The sequence below is a fragment of the Oncorhynchus tshawytscha genome, unplaced genomic scaffold, assembly GCF_018296145.1.
Source record: "Oncorhynchus tshawytscha isolate Ot180627B unplaced genomic scaffold, Otsh_v2.0 Un_contig_2444_pilon_pilon, whole genome shotgun sequence".
In the NCBI taxonomy this organism is placed as follows: Eukaryota; Metazoa; Chordata; class Actinopteri; order Salmoniformes; family Salmonidae; genus Oncorhynchus; species Oncorhynchus tshawytscha.
In genome coordinates, this window is record NW_024609526.1 from 10,001 (window position 1) to 28,034 (window position 18,034).

The 18,034-nt window shown below is 48.0% G+C and overlaps 1 protein-coding gene across 1 annotated transcript in view; it reads left to right on the top strand.

The window, feature by feature from the left end:
• The window catches only part of LOC121845023 (collagen alpha-1(XIV) chain-like), a 24,261-nt gene extending 7,390 nt beyond the window's left edge, over nucleotides 1-16,871 (top strand). Inside the window, exons 4-8 of the mRNA XM_042315720.1 lie at nucleotides 461-527; nucleotides 660-848; nucleotides 8,117-8,193; nucleotides 14,403-14,558; nucleotides 16,340-16,871. Coding sequence (XP_042171654.1) covers nucleotides 461-527; nucleotides 660-848; nucleotides 8,117-8,193; nucleotides 14,403-14,411 — 342 coding nt within the window. The 3' untranslated portion in view covers nucleotides 14,412-14,558; nucleotides 16,340-16,871. The remainder of the gene's footprint in view (nucleotides 1-460; nucleotides 528-659; nucleotides 849-8,116; nucleotides 8,194-14,402; nucleotides 14,559-16,339) is intronic.
• Nucleotides 16,872-18,034: the final 1,163 nt, after the last annotated feature.

Genomic DNA, 18,034 nt, shown 5'->3' on the forward strand with positions numbered 1-18,034 from the left:
TTCAAGCCTTTTAGGGGGATGTTGTGTTCATGTTAAATAGCCTTGGATCAAAACCTCTTTGCTTCGTAAGATTAAAGGTCTGTGTTATTTTCTGGTCAGTCTCTTGGATTGTTGGGAGACTTCAACACAAAAGGCCCCCAGCCTCCGAGTTAGAGGTGGAGTGGAGTTATTAAACACCCACTCACTCACACACACACACACACACACACACACACACACACACACACACACACACACACACACACACACACACACACACACACACACACACACACACACACAGACTAGTTCATTAAACATGCCCCCTGGGAGTGTTTCTCTCTGTGTGTGTGTGTGTGTGTGTGTGTGTGTGTGTGTGTGTGTGTGTGTGTGTGTGTGTGTGTGTGTGTGTGTGTGTGTGTGTGTGTGTGTGTGTGAACGTGGAGCTGTGTCAATCCAGTGCTTTTTGTTTGTTTTGTAGGGAGACCTGCAGTCTCAAGCTACCGTCAGGGCCTTAGCACGCCAAGTGTGTGAGCAACTGATTCAGAGTGAGTTCTCAACCCAGCTTTTTTCTCTCTCTCTAGATATTTTTGTCCATACATACTGTTCTCTACAACAATCTCTCATCCGACTCACCCCCAAACCTCTCCGTCCCCTCCCCTCCTCTCTTCCTCCCTCAGGTCACCTGTCTCGCTACAGCTCCATCCTGAACCAGATCCCCAGCCAGTCAGTGTCTGTGAGGACAGTACCGGGACCTCCAGGAGAGCCCGGTCGCAGGGGTCTGCCAGGGCCACAGGGAGAGGGGGGCCCCACAGGCAGACCAGGGTTCCCTGGGACCAACGGACAGGATGGACGACCGGGGGAGAGAGGTACAGTACAGTATTTATACATCATTATAAACCGGGGAGAGAGGTACAGTACAATATTTATACATCATTATAAACTGGGTGGATCGATCCCTGAATGCTGATTGGATGACAGACGTGATATATCAGACCACATACCACGGGTATGACAAAAACATTTTTTTTACTGCTCTAACTATGTTGATAACCAGTTTATAATAGCAAGAAGGCACCTCGGGGGTTTGTGATATATGGCCAATATACCACGGCTAAGGGCTGTGTCCAGGCACTCCACGTTGTGTCGTGCTAAAGAACAGCCCTTAGCCGTGGTATATTGGCCATATACTACACTTCCTCATGCCTTATTGCTTCATTAGAAGCCATTGGATGGCCATAACAAACCAGTATATTACCTTGCTCTATATCCACACCTTAAACTTCAGGGTTGTGAGTTTGATTCCCTGGCCTTCCCATTCACACAGGGTTGTGAGCCACGCCTAACGTGGCTACAGTGTTGGTAGAGGATGACACTTCCAACACCAGGGTTGTGAGTTTGATTCCCTGGCCTGAACCAGTTGGTAGAGGATGACACTTCCAACACCAGGGTTGTGAGTTTGATTCCCTGGCCTGAACCAGTTGGTAGAGGATGACACTTCCAACACCAGGGTTGTGAGTTTGATTCCCTGAATGGGGGACCAGTTGGTAGAGGATAACACTTCCAACGCCAGGGTTGTGAGTTTGATTCCCTGGCCTGAACCAGTTGGTAGAGATGATAACACAGGGTTGTGAGTTTGATTTGGCCAACGCCAGGGTTGTGAGTTTGATTCCCAGGGTTGTGAGTTTGGGGACCAGTTGGTAGAGGATAACACTTCCAACGCCAGGGTTGTGAGTTTGATTCCCTGGCCTGAACCAGTTGGTAGAGGATAACACTTCCAACACCAGGGTTGTGAGTTTGATTCCCTGGCCTGAACCAGTTGGTAGAGGATGACACTTCCAACACCAGGGTTGTGAGTTTGATTGGCCTGAACCAGTTGGTAGGGGACCAGTTGGTAGAGGATAACACTTCCAACGCCAGGGTTGTGAGTTTGATTCCCATGGGGGACCAGTTGGTAGAGGATAACACTTCCAACGCCAGGGTTGTGAGTTTGATTCCCATGGGAGACCAGAAAAAAGTATGGACTCACTACTGTAAGTCACTCAGGATAAGTGTGTCTGGTAAATGACAGAAATGTAAAACACATTTTTAAAAACTTTCCTAGTTGTCTTTTCATGAGCTATAGTGTCCCTGGTCTGTCATTAAAACTGTTGATGGAAGAAACACATCCTGGGTTGGATTGATCCTCCCCTCCTGCCCAGACCAACAGAGCCAGAAACATCCTCATAGCTAGAGATATGACTGAACAATCTGAAACATCCTCATAGCTAGAGATATGACTGACAGGTCTGAAACATCCTCATAGCTAGAGATATTGACTGACCGGTCTGAAACATCCTCATAGCTAGAGATATGACTGACCGGTCTGAAACATCCTCATAGCTAGAGATAGGGTTGTGAGTTTGACTGGGGGACCAGTCTGAAACATCCTCATAGCTAGAGATATGACTGACCAGTCTGGACTCACTACTGTAAGTCAAACATCCTCATAGCTAGAGATATGATCCTCCCCTCCTGCCCAGACCAACAGAGCCAGAAACATCCTCATAGCTAGAGATATGACCAACAGAGCCAGAAACTAGAGATATGACCAACAGAGCCAGAAACATTCTCATAGCTAGAGATTTGACTGACAGGTCTGAAACATCCTCATAGCTAGAGATATGACTGAACAATCTGAAACATCCTCATAGCTAGAGATATGACTGACAGGTCTGAAACATCCTCATAGCTAGAGATATTGACTGACCGGTCTGAAACATCCTCATAGCTAGAGATATGACTGACCGGTCTGAAACATCCTCATAGCTAGAGATATGACTGACCGGTCTGAAACATCCTCATAGCTAGAGATATGACTGACCAGTCTGAAACATCCTCATAGCTAGAGATATGACTGACCAGTCTGAAACATCCTCATAGCTTGAGAAATGACTGACCAATCTGAAACATCCTCATAGCTAGAGATATGACTGACCAGTCTGAAACATCCTCATAGCTAGAGATATGACTGACCAATCTGAAACATCCTCATAGCTAGAGATATGACTGACAGGTCTGAAGCATTCAAATCTATGAAACATAGTTACAGATGGTAGTGGTAGAAAGCTTTATCGTTCCCCGGGGGGGGGGGGGATTGGTTTTGCAGAAGAATCATGTCCATAAAAACAACAGACATATCGCAAGGAACAAACAGGAATATGACAGAATATTACACACAAACAGGAATATGAAAGAATATTACATACATATATGACTATATATTACTCTGTTGGTAACAGCACCACTAACAGAGTGTCAGCCTGGTGTTAAACAGCACCATTAACAGGGTGTCAGCCTGGTGTTAAACAGCACCACTAACAGAGTGTCAGCCTGGTGTTAAACAGCACCATTAACAGTGTCAGCCTGGTGTTAAACAGCACCATTAACAGTGTCAGCCTGGTGTTAAACAGCACCATTAACAGTGTCAGCCTGGTGTTAAACAGCACCATTAACAGTGTCAGCCTGGTGTTAAACAGCACCATTAACAGAGTGTCAGCCTGGTGTTAAACAGCACCATTAACAGGTGTCAGCCTGGTGTTAAACAGCACCATTAACAGGGTGTAAGCCTGGTGTTAAACAGCACCATTAACAGGGTGTCAGCCTGGTGTTAAACAGCACCATTAACAGGGTGTCAGCCTGGTGTTAAACAGCACCATTAACAGTGTCAGCCTGGTGTTAAACAGCACCATTAACAGGGTGTCAGCCTGGTGTTAAACAGCACCATTAACAGAGTGTCAGCCTGGTGTTAAACAGCACCATTAACAGTGTCAGCCTGGTGTTAAACAGCACCATTAACAGTGTCAGCCTGGTGTTAAACAGCACCATTAACAGAGTGTCAGCCTGGTGTTAAACAGCACCATTAACAGGGTGTCAGCCTGGTGTTAAACAGCACCATTAACAGGGTGTAAGCCTGGTGTTAAACAGCACCATTAACAGAGTGTCAGCCTGGTGTTAAACAGCACCATTAACAGAGTGTCAGCCTGGTGTTAAACAGCACCATTAACAGTGTCAGCCTGGTGTTAAACAGCACCATTAACAGAGTGTCAGCCTGGTGTTAAACAGCACCATTAACAGAGTGTCAGCCTGGTGTTAAACAGCACCATTAACAGAGTGTCAGCCTGGTGTTAAACAGCACCACTAACAGAGTGTCAGCCTGGTGTTAAACAGCACCATTAACCACCACTCCTCTGACTCAGCTTGGCAGGACTTGCTAGAGCAGGAGTTTCAGCTTGGCAGGGGATGGTACAGCAGGGAAACCAAGGCATGCTAATGGACTAGGTTGGGCACAGCCACCAGAGGAAAAAGTACTGGCTTATTGAGCACTTAATGCAATGATTGGCAGGGCATAGTACAGGAGGACAGTCTGACTAGATGAAGACCAGGCATAGTAGAGGAGGACAGTCTGACTAGATGAAGACCAGACATAGTAGAGGAGGACAGTCTGACTAGATGAATACCAGACATAGTAGAGGACAGTCTGACTAGATGAAGACCAGACATAGTAGAGGAGGACAGTCTGACTAGATGAAGACCAGACATAGTAGAGGAGGACAGTCTGACTAGATGAAGACCAGACATAGTAGAGGACAGTCTGACTAGATGAAGACCAGACATAGTAGAGGACAGTCTGACTAGATGAAGACCAGACATAGTAGAGGACAGTCTGACTAGATGAAGACCAGACATAGTAGAGGACAGTCTGACTAGATGAAGACCAGACATAGTAGAGGAGGACAGTCTGACTAGATGAAGACCAGACATAGTAGAGGAGGACAGTCTGACTAGATGAAGACCAGACATAGTAGAGGAGGACAGTCTGACTAGATGAAGACCAGACATAGTAGAGGAGGACAGTCTGACTAGATGAAGACCAGACATAGTAGAGGAGGACAGTCTGACTAGATGAAGACCAGACATAGTAGAGGAGGACAGTCTGACTAGATGAAGACCAGACATAGTAGAGGACAGTCTGACTAGATGAAGACCAGACATAGTAGATGAAGACCAGAGGACAGTCTGACTAGATGAAGACCAGACATAGTAGAGAGGACAGTCTGACTAGATGAAGACCAGACATAGTAGAGGACAGTCTGACAGATGAAGACCAGACATAGAGAAGACAGTCTGACTAGATGAAGACCAGACATAGTAGAGGACAGTCTGACTAGATGAAGACCAGACATAGTAGAGGACAGTCTGACTAGATGAAGACCAGACATAGTAGAGGACAGTCTGACTAGATGAAGACCAGACATAGTAGAGGAGGACAGTCTGACTAGATGAAGACCAGACATAGTAGAGGAGGACAGTCTGACTAGATGAAGACCAGACATAGTAGAGGAGGACAGTCTGACTAGATGAAGACCAGACATAGTAGAGGAGGACAGTCTGACTAGATGAAGACCAGACATAGTAGAGGACAGTCTGACTAGATGAAGACCAGACATAGTAGAGGACAGTCTGACTAGATGAAGACCAGACATAGTAGAGGACAGTCTGACGAGATGAAGACCAGACATAGTAGAGGACAGTCTGACTAGATGAAGACCAGGCATAGTAGAGGAAGACAGTCTGACTAGATGAAGACCAGACATAGTAGAGGAGGACAGTCTGACTAGATGAAGACCAGACATAGTAGAGGAGGACAGTCTGACTAGATGAAGACCAGACATAGTAGAGGACAGTCTGACTAGATGAAGACCAGACATAGTAGAGGACAGTCTGACTAGATGAAGACCAGACATAGTAGAGGACAGTCTGACTAGATGAAGACCAGACATAGTAGATGAGGACAGTCTGACTAGATGAAGACCAGACATAGTAGAGGAGGACAGTCTGACTAGATGAAGACCAGACATAGTAGAGGACAGACTGACTAGATGAAGACCAGACATAGTAGAGGAGGACAGTCTGACTAGATGAAGACCAGACATAGTAGATGAGGACAGTCTGACTAGATGAAGACCAGACATAGTAGAGGACAGTCTGACTAGATGAAGACCAGACATAGTAGAGGACAGTCTGACTAGATGAAGACCAGACATAGTAGAGGAGGACAGTCTGACTAGATGAAGACCAGACATAGTAGAGGACAGTCTGACGAGATGAAGACCAGACATAGTAGAGGACAGTCTGACTAGATGAAGACCAGACATAGTAGAGGAGGACAGTCTGACTAGATGAAGACCAGACATAGTAGAGGAGGACAGTCTGACTAGATGAAGACCAGACATAGTAGAGGACAGTCTGACTAGATGAAGACCAGACATAGTAGAGGAGGACAGTCTGACTAGATGAAGACCAGACATAGTAGAGGAGGACAGTCTGACTAGATGAAGACCAGCATAGTAGATGAAGACCAGACATAGTAGAGGACAGTCTGACTAGATGAAGACCAGACATAGTAGAGGACAGTCTGACTAGATGAAGACCAGACATAGTAGAGGACAGTCTGACTAGATGAAGACCAGGCATAGTAGAGGACAGTCTGACTAGATGAAGACCAGACATAGTAGAGGACAATCTGACTAGATGAAGACCAGACATAGTAGAGGACAGTGACTAGATGAAGACCAGACATAGTAGAGGAGGACAGTCTGACTAGATGAAGACCAGACATAGTAGAGGAGGACAGTCTGACTAGATGAAGACCAGACATAGTAGAGGAGGACAGTCTGACTAGATGAAGACCAGACATAGTAGAGGACAATCTGACTAGATGAAGACCAGACATAGTAGAGGACAGTGACTAGATGAAGACCAGACATAGTAGAGGAGGACAGTCTGACTAGTTGAAGACCAGACATAGTAGAGGAGGACAGTCTGACTAGATGAAGACCAGGCATAGTAGAGGAAGACAGTCTGACTAGATGAAGACCAGACATAGTAGAGGACAGTCTGACTAGATGAAGACCAGACATAGTAGAGGAGGACAGTCTGACTAGATGAAGACCAGACATAGTAGAGGACAGTCTGACTAGATGAAGACCAGACAGTCTGACTGAAGACCAGACATAGTGAGTCTGACAGATGAAGACCAGACATAGTAGAGGAGGACAGTCTGACTAGATGAAGACCAGAAGATGAAGACCAGACATAGTCACTAGATGAAGACTAGATAGTAGATGAAGACCAGAGGACAGTCTGACTAGATGAAGACAGACTGAGTCTGACTAGATGAAGACCAGACATAGTAGAGGACAGTCTGACTAGATGAAGACCAGACATAGTAGAGGACAGTCTGACTAGATGAAGACCAGTAGAAGGACAGTCTGACAGATGAAGACCAGACATAGTAGAGGGACAGTCTGACTAGATGAAGACCAGACATAGTAGAGGACAGTCTGACTAGATGAAGACCAGACATAGTAGAGGACAGTCTGACTAGATGAAGACCAGACATAGTAGAGGACAGTCTGACTAGATGAAGACCAGACATAGTAGAGGACAGTCTGACTAGATGAAGACCAGACAGAGGACAGTCTGACTAGATGAAGACCAGACATAGATGACAGACCAGACAGTCTGACTAGATGAAGACCAGACATAGTAGACAGTCTGACTAGATGAAGACCAGACAGTCTGACTAGATGAAGACCAGACATAGTAGAGGACAGTCTGACTAGATGAAGACCAGACATAGTAGAGACTGATAGATGAAGACCAGACATAGTAGAGGACAGTCTGACTAGATGAAGACCAGACATAGTAGAGGACAGTCTGACTAGATGAAGACCAGACATAGTAGAGAGGACAGTCTGACTAGATGAAGACCAGACATAGTAGAGGAGGACAGTCTGACTAGATGAAGACCAGACATAGTAGAGAGGACAGTCTGACTAGATGAAGACCAGACATAGTAGAGGGACAGTAGTAGAAGACAGACTGACTAGATGAAGACCAGACATAGTAGAGGAGGACAGTCTGACTAGATGAAGACCAGACATAGTAGAGGACAGTCTGACTAGATGAAGACCAGTGTACTGGGTATCAGAGAGGAACTATGAAGACCAGAATGTGAGACAGTTGCATGAGGACATGGTGACTTTCTGTTAAGGTCAAGGTCATATGTACTGTGTGTGTCGTCTGTCCTCAGGTCTCCCAGGAGAGAAGGGGGAGAGGGGAGTCAAGGTGTGGGGACACAGGGCCCCAGAGGTCCCCCAGGACCACCAGGTAAGGACCCTTACATCCTTTCATCACTCCTCTCTTCTCCTCCCATCACACTCCTCCCTCTCATCCTTCCATCTTACAGAATCACAATCAGAGTGTATACTAATCCACATGTAGTATGTAGAGACAGTTTAAACTAATCCACATGTAGTATGTAGAGACAGTTTATACTAATCCACATGCAGTATGTAGAGACAGTTTATACTAATCCACATGCAGTATGTAGAGACAGTTTATACTAATCCACATGTAGTATGTAGAGACAGTTTATACTAATCCACATGTAGTATGTAGAGACAGTTTAAACTAATCCACATGTAGTATGTAGAGACAGTTTATACTAACCAGACATGCAGTATGTAGAGACAGTTTAGATAATCCACATGCAGTATGTAGATGAACAGTTTATACTAATCCACTAGATGAAGACCATGTAGGACAGTATGTGGAGACAGTTTATACTAATAAACATGTAGAGGAGGACAGTATGTAGAGACAGTTTATACTAATCACATGACCAGACATAGTAGAGGACAGTATACTATGAAGACCACTGTGTACACTTACTTCTACTCAGACATGTCATCCTCCCTTCACCCCCTCATCTTCCATCTGTACTGACTAGATGAAGACCCTCATCCCCCCTCACCTTCCATCTTACTTCTCCTCATCCTCCCTTCACCCCCTCACAGTCTCTTCCATCTTACTTCTCCTCATCCCCTCCCTTCATCCCCCTCACCTTCCATCTTACTTCTCCTCACAGTCTGACTAGATCCTCCCTTCATCCCCCTCACCTTCCATCTTACTTCTCCTCATCCTCCCTTCACCCCCTCACCTTCCATCTTACTTCTCCTCATCCTTCCCTTCACCCCCCACCTTCCATCTTACTTCTCCTCATCCTCCAGTTTCATCCTAGGAGAATGTGAGAACTCATCTTCCATCTTACTTCTCCTCGTCATCCTCCCTTCACCCCCCTCACCTTCCACCACTCCTCCTCATCATCCTCCCTTCACCCCCCTCTCACCTTCCATCTTACTTCTCCTCGTCATCCTCCCTTCATGTAGAGACAGTTTAAACCCCCTCACTTTCCATCTTACTTCTCCTCGTCATCCTCCCTTCTAATCCCCCCCTCACCTTCCACCTTACTTCTCCCTCGTCATCCTCCCCCCCCACATGTAGTATGTGGAGACAGTTTATACTAATAAACCCCCACCTTCCATCTTACTTCTCCTCGTCATCCTCCCTTCACCCCCCCTCATCTTACTTCTCCTCATCCTCCCTTCATCCCCACCCCCCTCATCTTCATCATCTTATCCTCCCTTCATCCCCCTCTTCCATCTTACTTCTCCTCATCCTCCCTTCATCACCTTCCTCCCTTCACCCCCTCACCTTCCATCTTACTTCTCCTCGTCATCCTCCCTTCACCCCCTTCACCTTCCATCTTACTTCTCCTCATCCATCCTCCTTCTTCCCCCTCACCTTCCATCTTACTTCTCCTCGTCATCCTCCCTTCACCCCCTCACCTTCCACCTTACTTCTCCTCATCATCCTCCCTTCACCCCCTTCACCTTCCATCTTACTTCTCCTCGTCATCCTCCCTTCACCCCCCTCACCTTCCATCTTACTTCTCCTCGTCATCCTCCCTTCACCCCCCTCACCTTCCACCTTACTTCTCCTCGTCATCCTCCCCCACCCCCCACCTTCCATCTTACTTCTCCCTCATCCTCCCTTCATCCCCCCTCACCTTCCATCTTACTTCTCCTCGTCATCCTCCCTTCACCCCCTCACCTTCCATCTTACTTCTCCTCGTCATCCTCCCTTCACCCCCTCCCTCACCTTCCACCTTACTTCTCGTCATCATCCTCCCTTCACCCCCCTCACCTTCCATCTTACTTCTCCTCTCATCCTCTTCACCCCCTCACCTTCCACCTTACTTCTCCTCGTCATCCTCCCTTCACCCCCCTCACCTTCCATCTTACTTCTCCTCGTCATCCTCCCTTCACCCCCTCACCTTCCATCTTACTTCTCCTCGTCATCCTCCCTTCACCCCCTCACCTTCCATCTTACTTCTCCTCGTCATCCTCCCTTCACCCCCTCACCTTCCACCTTACCCCCTCACCTTCCACCTTCCACTTCTTCTCCTCGTCATCCTCCCTTCACCCCCCTCACCTTCCATCTTACTTCTCCTCGTCATCCTCCCTTCACCCCCCTCACCTTCCACCTTACTTCTCCTCGTCATCCTCCCTTCATCCTCCCTTCACCCCCTCACCTTCCATCTTACTTCTCTCGTCATCCTCCCTTCACCCCCCTCACCTTCCATCTTACTTCTCCTCGTCATCCTCACTTCACCCCCTCACCTTCCACCTTACTTCTCCTCGTCATCCTCCCTTCACCCCCCTCACCTTCCATCTTACTTCTCCTCGTCATCCTCCTTCACCCCCCTCACCTTCCATCTTACTTCTCCTCGTCATCCTCCCTTCACCCCCTCACCTTCCATCTTACTTCTCCTCGTCATCCTCCCCTCACCCCCCTCACCTTCCACCTTACTTCTCCTCGTCATCCTCCCTTCACCCCCCTCACCTTCCATCTTACTTCTCCTCGTCATCCTCCCTTCACCCCCTCACCTTCCATCTTACTTCTCCTCGTCATCCTCCCTCACCCCCTCACCTTCCACCTTACTTCTCCTCTCATCCTCCCTTCATCCCCCTCACCTTCCATCTTACTTCTCCTCGTCATCCTCCCCTCACCCCCCCCACTCATCTTCCCTCCACAATCCTCCCTCCAGCATTTAGAAATCCCAGATAATACATGTGTGGATATGCATCCCATTCACTACCAGCTTATACAGACAATCCAACACTATAATGAGAGGTGTTTCTAGGACAGGTTGGGTTTCATGGGACACTAACGGCTGACACACTTTAATGAAAACATGTCAATCAAAGGCCCCACTATTTTGTTGATTGAGAACTCTTGTGTATTCAGACCACACTGTGACTGCAGTGAAATTCCTCTTACTAGGGATTTTCTGTAAAGAAAACAACGTTTGAAACTTTTAATAACATCAGAAAAATCCTCATGTGTTTTGGATTTAAAGTTGATCTGTCTTGGATTGCTGTCTATAATGTCGAACAGATGTTTGGACAATATTTTTGGGAGAAACAAACCCTTTGTATTGATTCTTCTTTGTACACTACAATTTTTTAAATCAGAAAACCAATACAGGACAATGCATCTGATTGTTGTTTAATCGATTCTCGACTCTGAAATATATAAATGACAAAACAACGTGTCTGAAAGTTCACGATGAAACATCAGGAGACTGTGGTTCCTGGCATGGGGTTTTACTACTGGAATGGAAATCAGGGAGGATATTTTTAGATCCAGAAGAACAGAACTCTGTAGATGAGGATTCCACTCATATCTCACTGAGCACCACAACGCCTCAGATTGTTGCCATGTCAGCAGACATTGGAATGTGTGTTCATGGATGGAACTGGGACTGGGCTTCTGTAGTTAAACTGGGACTGGGGCTGGGCTTCTGTAGTTAAACTGGGACTGGGACTGGGCTTCTGTAGTTAAACTGGGCTTCTGTAGTTAAACTGGGACTGGGACTGGGCTTCTGTAGTTAAACTGGGCTTCTGTAGTTAAACTGGGACTGGGGCTGGGCTTCTGTAGTCAAACTGGGCTTCTGTAGTCAAACTGGACTGGGACTGGGCTTCTGTAGTCAAACTGGGCTTCTGTAGTCAAACTGGACTGGGACTGGGGTTGGGCTTCTGTAGTCAAACTGGGCTTCTGTAGTCAAAAACTGGGCTTCTGTAGTCAAACTGGACTGGGACTGGGCTTCTGTAGTCAAACTGGGCTGGGACTGGGCTTCTGTAGTCAAACTGGGCTTCTGTAGTCAAACTGGGCTGGGACTGGGCTTCTGTAGTCAAACTGGGGCTGAGACTGGGCTTCTGTTGTCAAACTGGACTGGGACTGGGCTTCTGTAGTCAAACTGGGCTTATGTAGTCAAACTGGGCTGGGACTGGGCTTCTGTAGTCAAACTGGGGCTGAGACTGACTGGGCTGGACTGCTGTAGTCAAACTGGACTGGGACTGGACTGCTGTAGTCAAACTGGACTGGGACTGGACTGCTGTAGTCAAACTAGACTGCTGTAGGGACTGGGACTGGACTGCTGTAGTCAAACTGGGACTGGACTGCTGTAGTCAAACTGGACTGGGACTGGACTGCTGTAGTCAAACTGGACTGCTGTAGTCAAACTGGACTGGGACTGGACTGCTGTAGTCAAACTGGACTGGGACTGGACTGCTGTAGTCAAACTGGGGCTGGGACTGGACTGCTGTAGTCAAACTAGACTGGGACTGGACTGCTGTAGTCAAACTGGGCTGCTGTAGTCAAACTGGACTGGGACTGGACTGCTGTAGTCAAACTGGACTGGGACTGGACTGCTGTAGTCAAACTGGGCTGCTGTAGTCAAACTAGACTGCTGTAGTCAAACTAGACTGGGACTGGACTGCTGTAGTCAATCTGGACTGCTGTAGTCAAACTAGACTGGGACTGGACTGCTGTAGTCAAACTGGTCTGGGACTGCTGTAGTCAAACTAGACTGGGACTGGACTGCTGTAGTCAAACTGGGCTGCTGTAGTCAAACTGGACTGGGACTGGACTGCTGTAGTCAAACTGGACTGGAACTGGACTGCTGTAGTCAAACTGGACTGCTGTAGTCAAACTGGGCTGCTGTAGTCAAACTGGACTGGGACTGGACTGCTGTAGTCAAACTGGACTGGGACTGGACTGCTGTAGTCAAACTGGGCTGGGACTGGACTGCTGTAGTCAAACTGGGCTGCTGTAGTCAAACTGGACTGCTGTAGTCAAACTGGACTGGGACTGGACTGCTGTAGTCAAACTGGACTGGGACTGGACTGTAGTCAAACTGGACTGGGACTGACTGGGCTTCTGTAGTCAAACTGGGCTTCTGTAGTCAAACTGGGCTGGGACTGGACTGCTGTAGTCAAACTGGACTGGGACTGGACTGCTGTAGTCAAACTGGACTGGGACTGGACTGCTGTAGTCAAACTAGACTGACTGCTTAGTCAAACTGGGCTGGACTGTAGTCAAACTGGACTGGGACTGGACTGCTGTAGTCAAACTGGGCTGCTGTAGTCAAACTAGAACTGTAGGACTGGGACTGGACTGCTGTAGTCAAACTGGGCTGCTGTAGTCAAACTAGACTGGGACTGGACTGCTGTAGTCACTGGTCTGGGACTGCTGTAGTCAAACTAGACTGGGACTGGACTGCTGTAGTCAAACTGGGCTGCTGAGTCAAACTGACTGGGACTGGACTGCTGTAGTCAAACTGGACTGGAACTGGGCTGCTGTAGTCAAACTGGGCTGCTGTAGTCAAACTGGACTGGGACTGGACTGCTGTAGTCAAACTGGACTGGGACTGGACTGCTGTAGTCAAACTGGGACTGGACTGCTGTAGTCAAACTGGGCTGGGACTGGACTGCTGTAGTCAAACTGGGCTGGGACTGGACTGCTGTAGTCAAACTGGACTGGGACTGGACTGCTGTAGTCAAACTGGGCTGGGACTGGACTGCTGTAGTCAAACTGGGACTGCTGTAGTCAAACTGGGCTGGGACTGGACTGCTGTAGTCAAACTGGACTGGGACTGGACTGCTGTAGTCAAACAACTGCTGGACTGGGACTAGACTGCTGTAGTCAAACTGGTCTGGGACTGGACTGCTGTAGTCATACTGGACTGGGACTGGACTGCTGTAGTCAAACTGGGCTGGGACTGGACTGCTGTAGTCAAACTGGGCTGCTGTAGTCAAACTGGGCTGCTGTAGTCAAACTGGACTGGGACTGGACTGCTGTAGTCAAACTGAACTGGGCTGAAGGACAGGCTTCTGTAGTGGTAACTTCAACAGAAGTAGGATAATAACTGTCTGATCTTGGTTCAGGGCATTATTCTGAGGGAACCCACACATATATATACACACTGCCTGCAGTCTGGCCACTCAACTGACTATTTTACATCCTACTTCGTCATTGCAGAAGTAACAAGGGGGACGATTCATAAAACATAGTTTTCATTATTTTATCTCTACAGTTTCTCTACATGGTCGGCCGTAGCAACAGACTGGTTTTTGGTGTGTAATTTGTCCCCTTGTAGGTCCTGTTACTAACTGTGTATCTTGCCTCCACAGGTCTTCTAGGGGAGGGGCGTACAGGCAGCCAAGGCCCCGCCGGTAGACCAGGCAGCCAGGGTACCCCAGGGCGACCAGGCACCCCTGGATCCACGGGCCCTGCTGGTGCTGCTGGGTACTGCGACCAGAACTCCTGTTTGGGCTACAACGTTGGAGGTAACCGCCATCAGAACACATAGATATCCCTATCTATAAGTTCTGGATACTGTAGGACTGAGATTACTAGGAGGAACTGGGTTTTATACCACAGTAAATCTGATGGATACTGTGTACGGTTATGCACTGAGTGCACAAAACATTAAGAACACCTTCCTAATATTGATTTTGCCCTCAGAACAGCCTCAATTCGTCAGGGCATGGACACTACAAGGTGTCGAAAGCGTTCCACAGGGATGCTGGCCCATGTTAACTCCATTGTTTCCCACAGTTGTGGCAAGTTACCCCGTTCAAAGGCACTTAAATGTCTTTCCCATTCACCCTCTGAAGGACACACATATATACAAAACGTCTCAATTGTCTCAAGGCTTAAAAATCCTTATTTAACCCGTCTCCTCCCCTTCATCTACACTGATTTTGAAGTGGATTTAACAAAGTGACATCAGTAAGGGATCATATCTTTCACCTGGATTCACATGGTCAGTCTGTGTCATGGAAAGAGCAGCTGTTCTTAATGTTTGTACACTCAGTGTATATTATTCCTGAATTCAATCAAAACAGAAATGTAGAAAGAGAGAGTAACAGTAAGTGCTGTGTGTGTCAGATCTAAAGCCTTCTCTTCACGGTCCGTTGCAGGAGAGTCCTGTCCTTCCAGTCAGCTGATGTTTTGACTCAGTATTTTGAAGGGACCCAGTGGTTAGTTAGTGTTATTTTCATTAGATGAAATGAAAGACGCTTGACGATGTTTATTGCAGATCATTTCAGGACATGACTTTAAACAATTGTCCTCAGTGACTAACTAACTGGGACTGGTAAATCGTACAGAGATTGACATTGTAATTGTCCCTATAAATTTCATAAGGTATTTTAGAGCTGAAATGTTATGCCGTATGTTCTCGTGACTCATTTTATACACACTATGAATGTTTAATATGAGTGACCGTGTCCTAAGTTTATTTTATTTAACTAGGCAAGTCAGTTCAGAACAAATTCTTATTTATAAATGACGGCCTACCCCTTTGCCAAACCCGCCCTATGGGACTCCTAAATCACACCCAGATGTGACACAGCCTGGATTCAAACCAGGGACTGTAGTGACGCCTCTTGCACTGAGATGCAGTGCCTTAGACCCTTGAGAGCCCCCTTTGGGCCTGCTTTTGACTGGTTATTACTTCACTGCTAACCTAAAAGGATATTAACACGTAGACCATTATGCTATAGCTGTTTGGATTGAATTCAGGCAGGGTATTATTTGACATTGAACAATTGGTTCATTCCCACAGATGTGGTTACACATGTGGTTGAATCACTTTAAGATGGGAGTGCCTCTCACAGCGATGTGTGGTGCACTTTGACCTAGAATGTTTCACCACAACTTGTGCATGTCTGACCCGGACCCATTCGCTGTCTGAGTTACTACACTGTATCTTGTGCATGTCTGACCCTGACCCATGACCCGGACCCATTCGCTGTCTGAGTTACTGTAAGTACACTGGATGTACAACCATGTATCCTGTGTGACTCTCATTTCACTGTTGTACATCTTTATCACATTTTCTTACATTAAGAAAGAGAAATAAAGATGACAGCACTATGTTTGTGCCTGTCTGCTTTCAGAGCTCTGATGAGCAGCTGCCATAACACAGCAGTCTGAGTCAGAGATACTGACTAGCACAACCACTAGTGGGTCCACGTTGGTGTTATGTGGTCTGGTATCTGTACTGACGTAAGGTGTTTCTCTGTGTCTCTGTCTGTCTCCTCTGTTCTGGTTCTAACTCAAGGAGGACAGGAACAGGAATATGAGAATGACTACTGAGCAACATTCTCTTAGTTCCAGACACCCTCTCCTCTCCTACCTCCCTCCCTCTCCTCTCCCATCATAAAGAGACCATCAGATACCCTCTCCTACCTTCCTCCCTCCCCTCCTCCCTTCTGCCGCACAAAAATAGACCATCAGACACACACTCCTCCCTCCCCTCCTCCCTTCCTACCTCCCTCGCTTCCTTCTGCCGCACAAAAATAGACCATCAGACACTGTCTCCTCCCTCCCCTCCTCCCTCCCATCTTCCTCATAAAAAGAGTCCATCAGCCACCCTCTCCTCTCCCCTCATAAAGAGTCCATCAGCCACCCTCTCCTCTCCACTCCCCTCATAAAGAGACCATCAGCCACCCTCTCCCCTCCTCTCCCTCATAAAGAGACCATCAGCCACTCTCTCTCATAAAGGACCATCAGCCACCCTCTCCTCTCCTCATAAAGAGACCATCAGCCACCCTCTCCTCTCCTCTCATAAAGAGACCATCAGCCACCCTCTCCTCTCCTCTCCCTACATAAAGAGACCATCAGCCAACCTCTCCCCTCCACTCCTCTCATAAAGAGACCATCAGCCACTCTCTCCTCTCCCCTCATAAAGAGACCATCAGCCACTCTCTCCTCTCCTCATAAAGAGACCATCAGCCACCCTCTCCTCTCCCCTCATAAAGAGACCATCAGCCACCCTCTCCTCTCCCCACAGAAAGAGACCATCAGCCACTCTCTCCTCTCCTCTCCCCACATGGAGACCATCAGCCACCCTCTCCCCTCCCCACATAAAGAGACCATCAGCCACCCTCTCCCTCTCCTCACATGGAGACCATCAGCCACCCTCTCCCCTCCCCACATAGAGACCATCAGCCACCCTCTCCCTCCCCACATAAAGAGACCATCAGCCACCCCCTCTCCTCCATGGAGACCATCAGCCACCCTCTCCCATAACATAAATAGACCATCAGCCACCCTCTCCTCTCCCCACATAAAGAGACCATCAGCCACCCTCTCCCCTCCCCACATAAAGAGACCATCAGCCACCCTCTCCCTCCCCACATGGAGACCATCAGCCACCCTCTCCTCTCCCCTCATAAAGAGACCATCAGCCACCCTCTCCTCTCCCCACAGAAAGAGACCATCAGCCACCCTCTCCCCTCCCCACAGAAAGAGACCATCAGCCACCCTCTCCCCTCCCCACAGAAAGAGACCATCAGCCACCCCTCCCCTCCCATACAGAAAGAGACCCTCAGCCACCCTCTCCCGTCCCCTCATAAAGAGACCCTCAGCCACCCTCTCCTCTACTCTCCCCTCCCCACAGAAAGAGACCCTCAGCCACCCTCTCCTCTCCCCACAGAAAGAGACCATCAGCCACCCTCTCCTCTCCCCACAGAAAGAGACCATCAGCCACCCTCTCCTCTCCCCTCATAAAGAGACCCTCAGCCACCCTCCCTCTCCTCTCCCCACATAAAGAGACCATCAGCCACCCTCTCCTCTCCTCTCCCCACAGAAAGAGACCATCAGCCACCCTCTCCTCTCCCCACAGAAAGAGACCATCAGCCACCCTCTCCCCCTCCCCACAGAAAGAGACCATCAGCCACCCCTTCTCTCCTCTCCCCACATAAAGAGACCATCAGCCACCCTCTCCTCTCCCCTCAGAGACCATCAGCCAGAA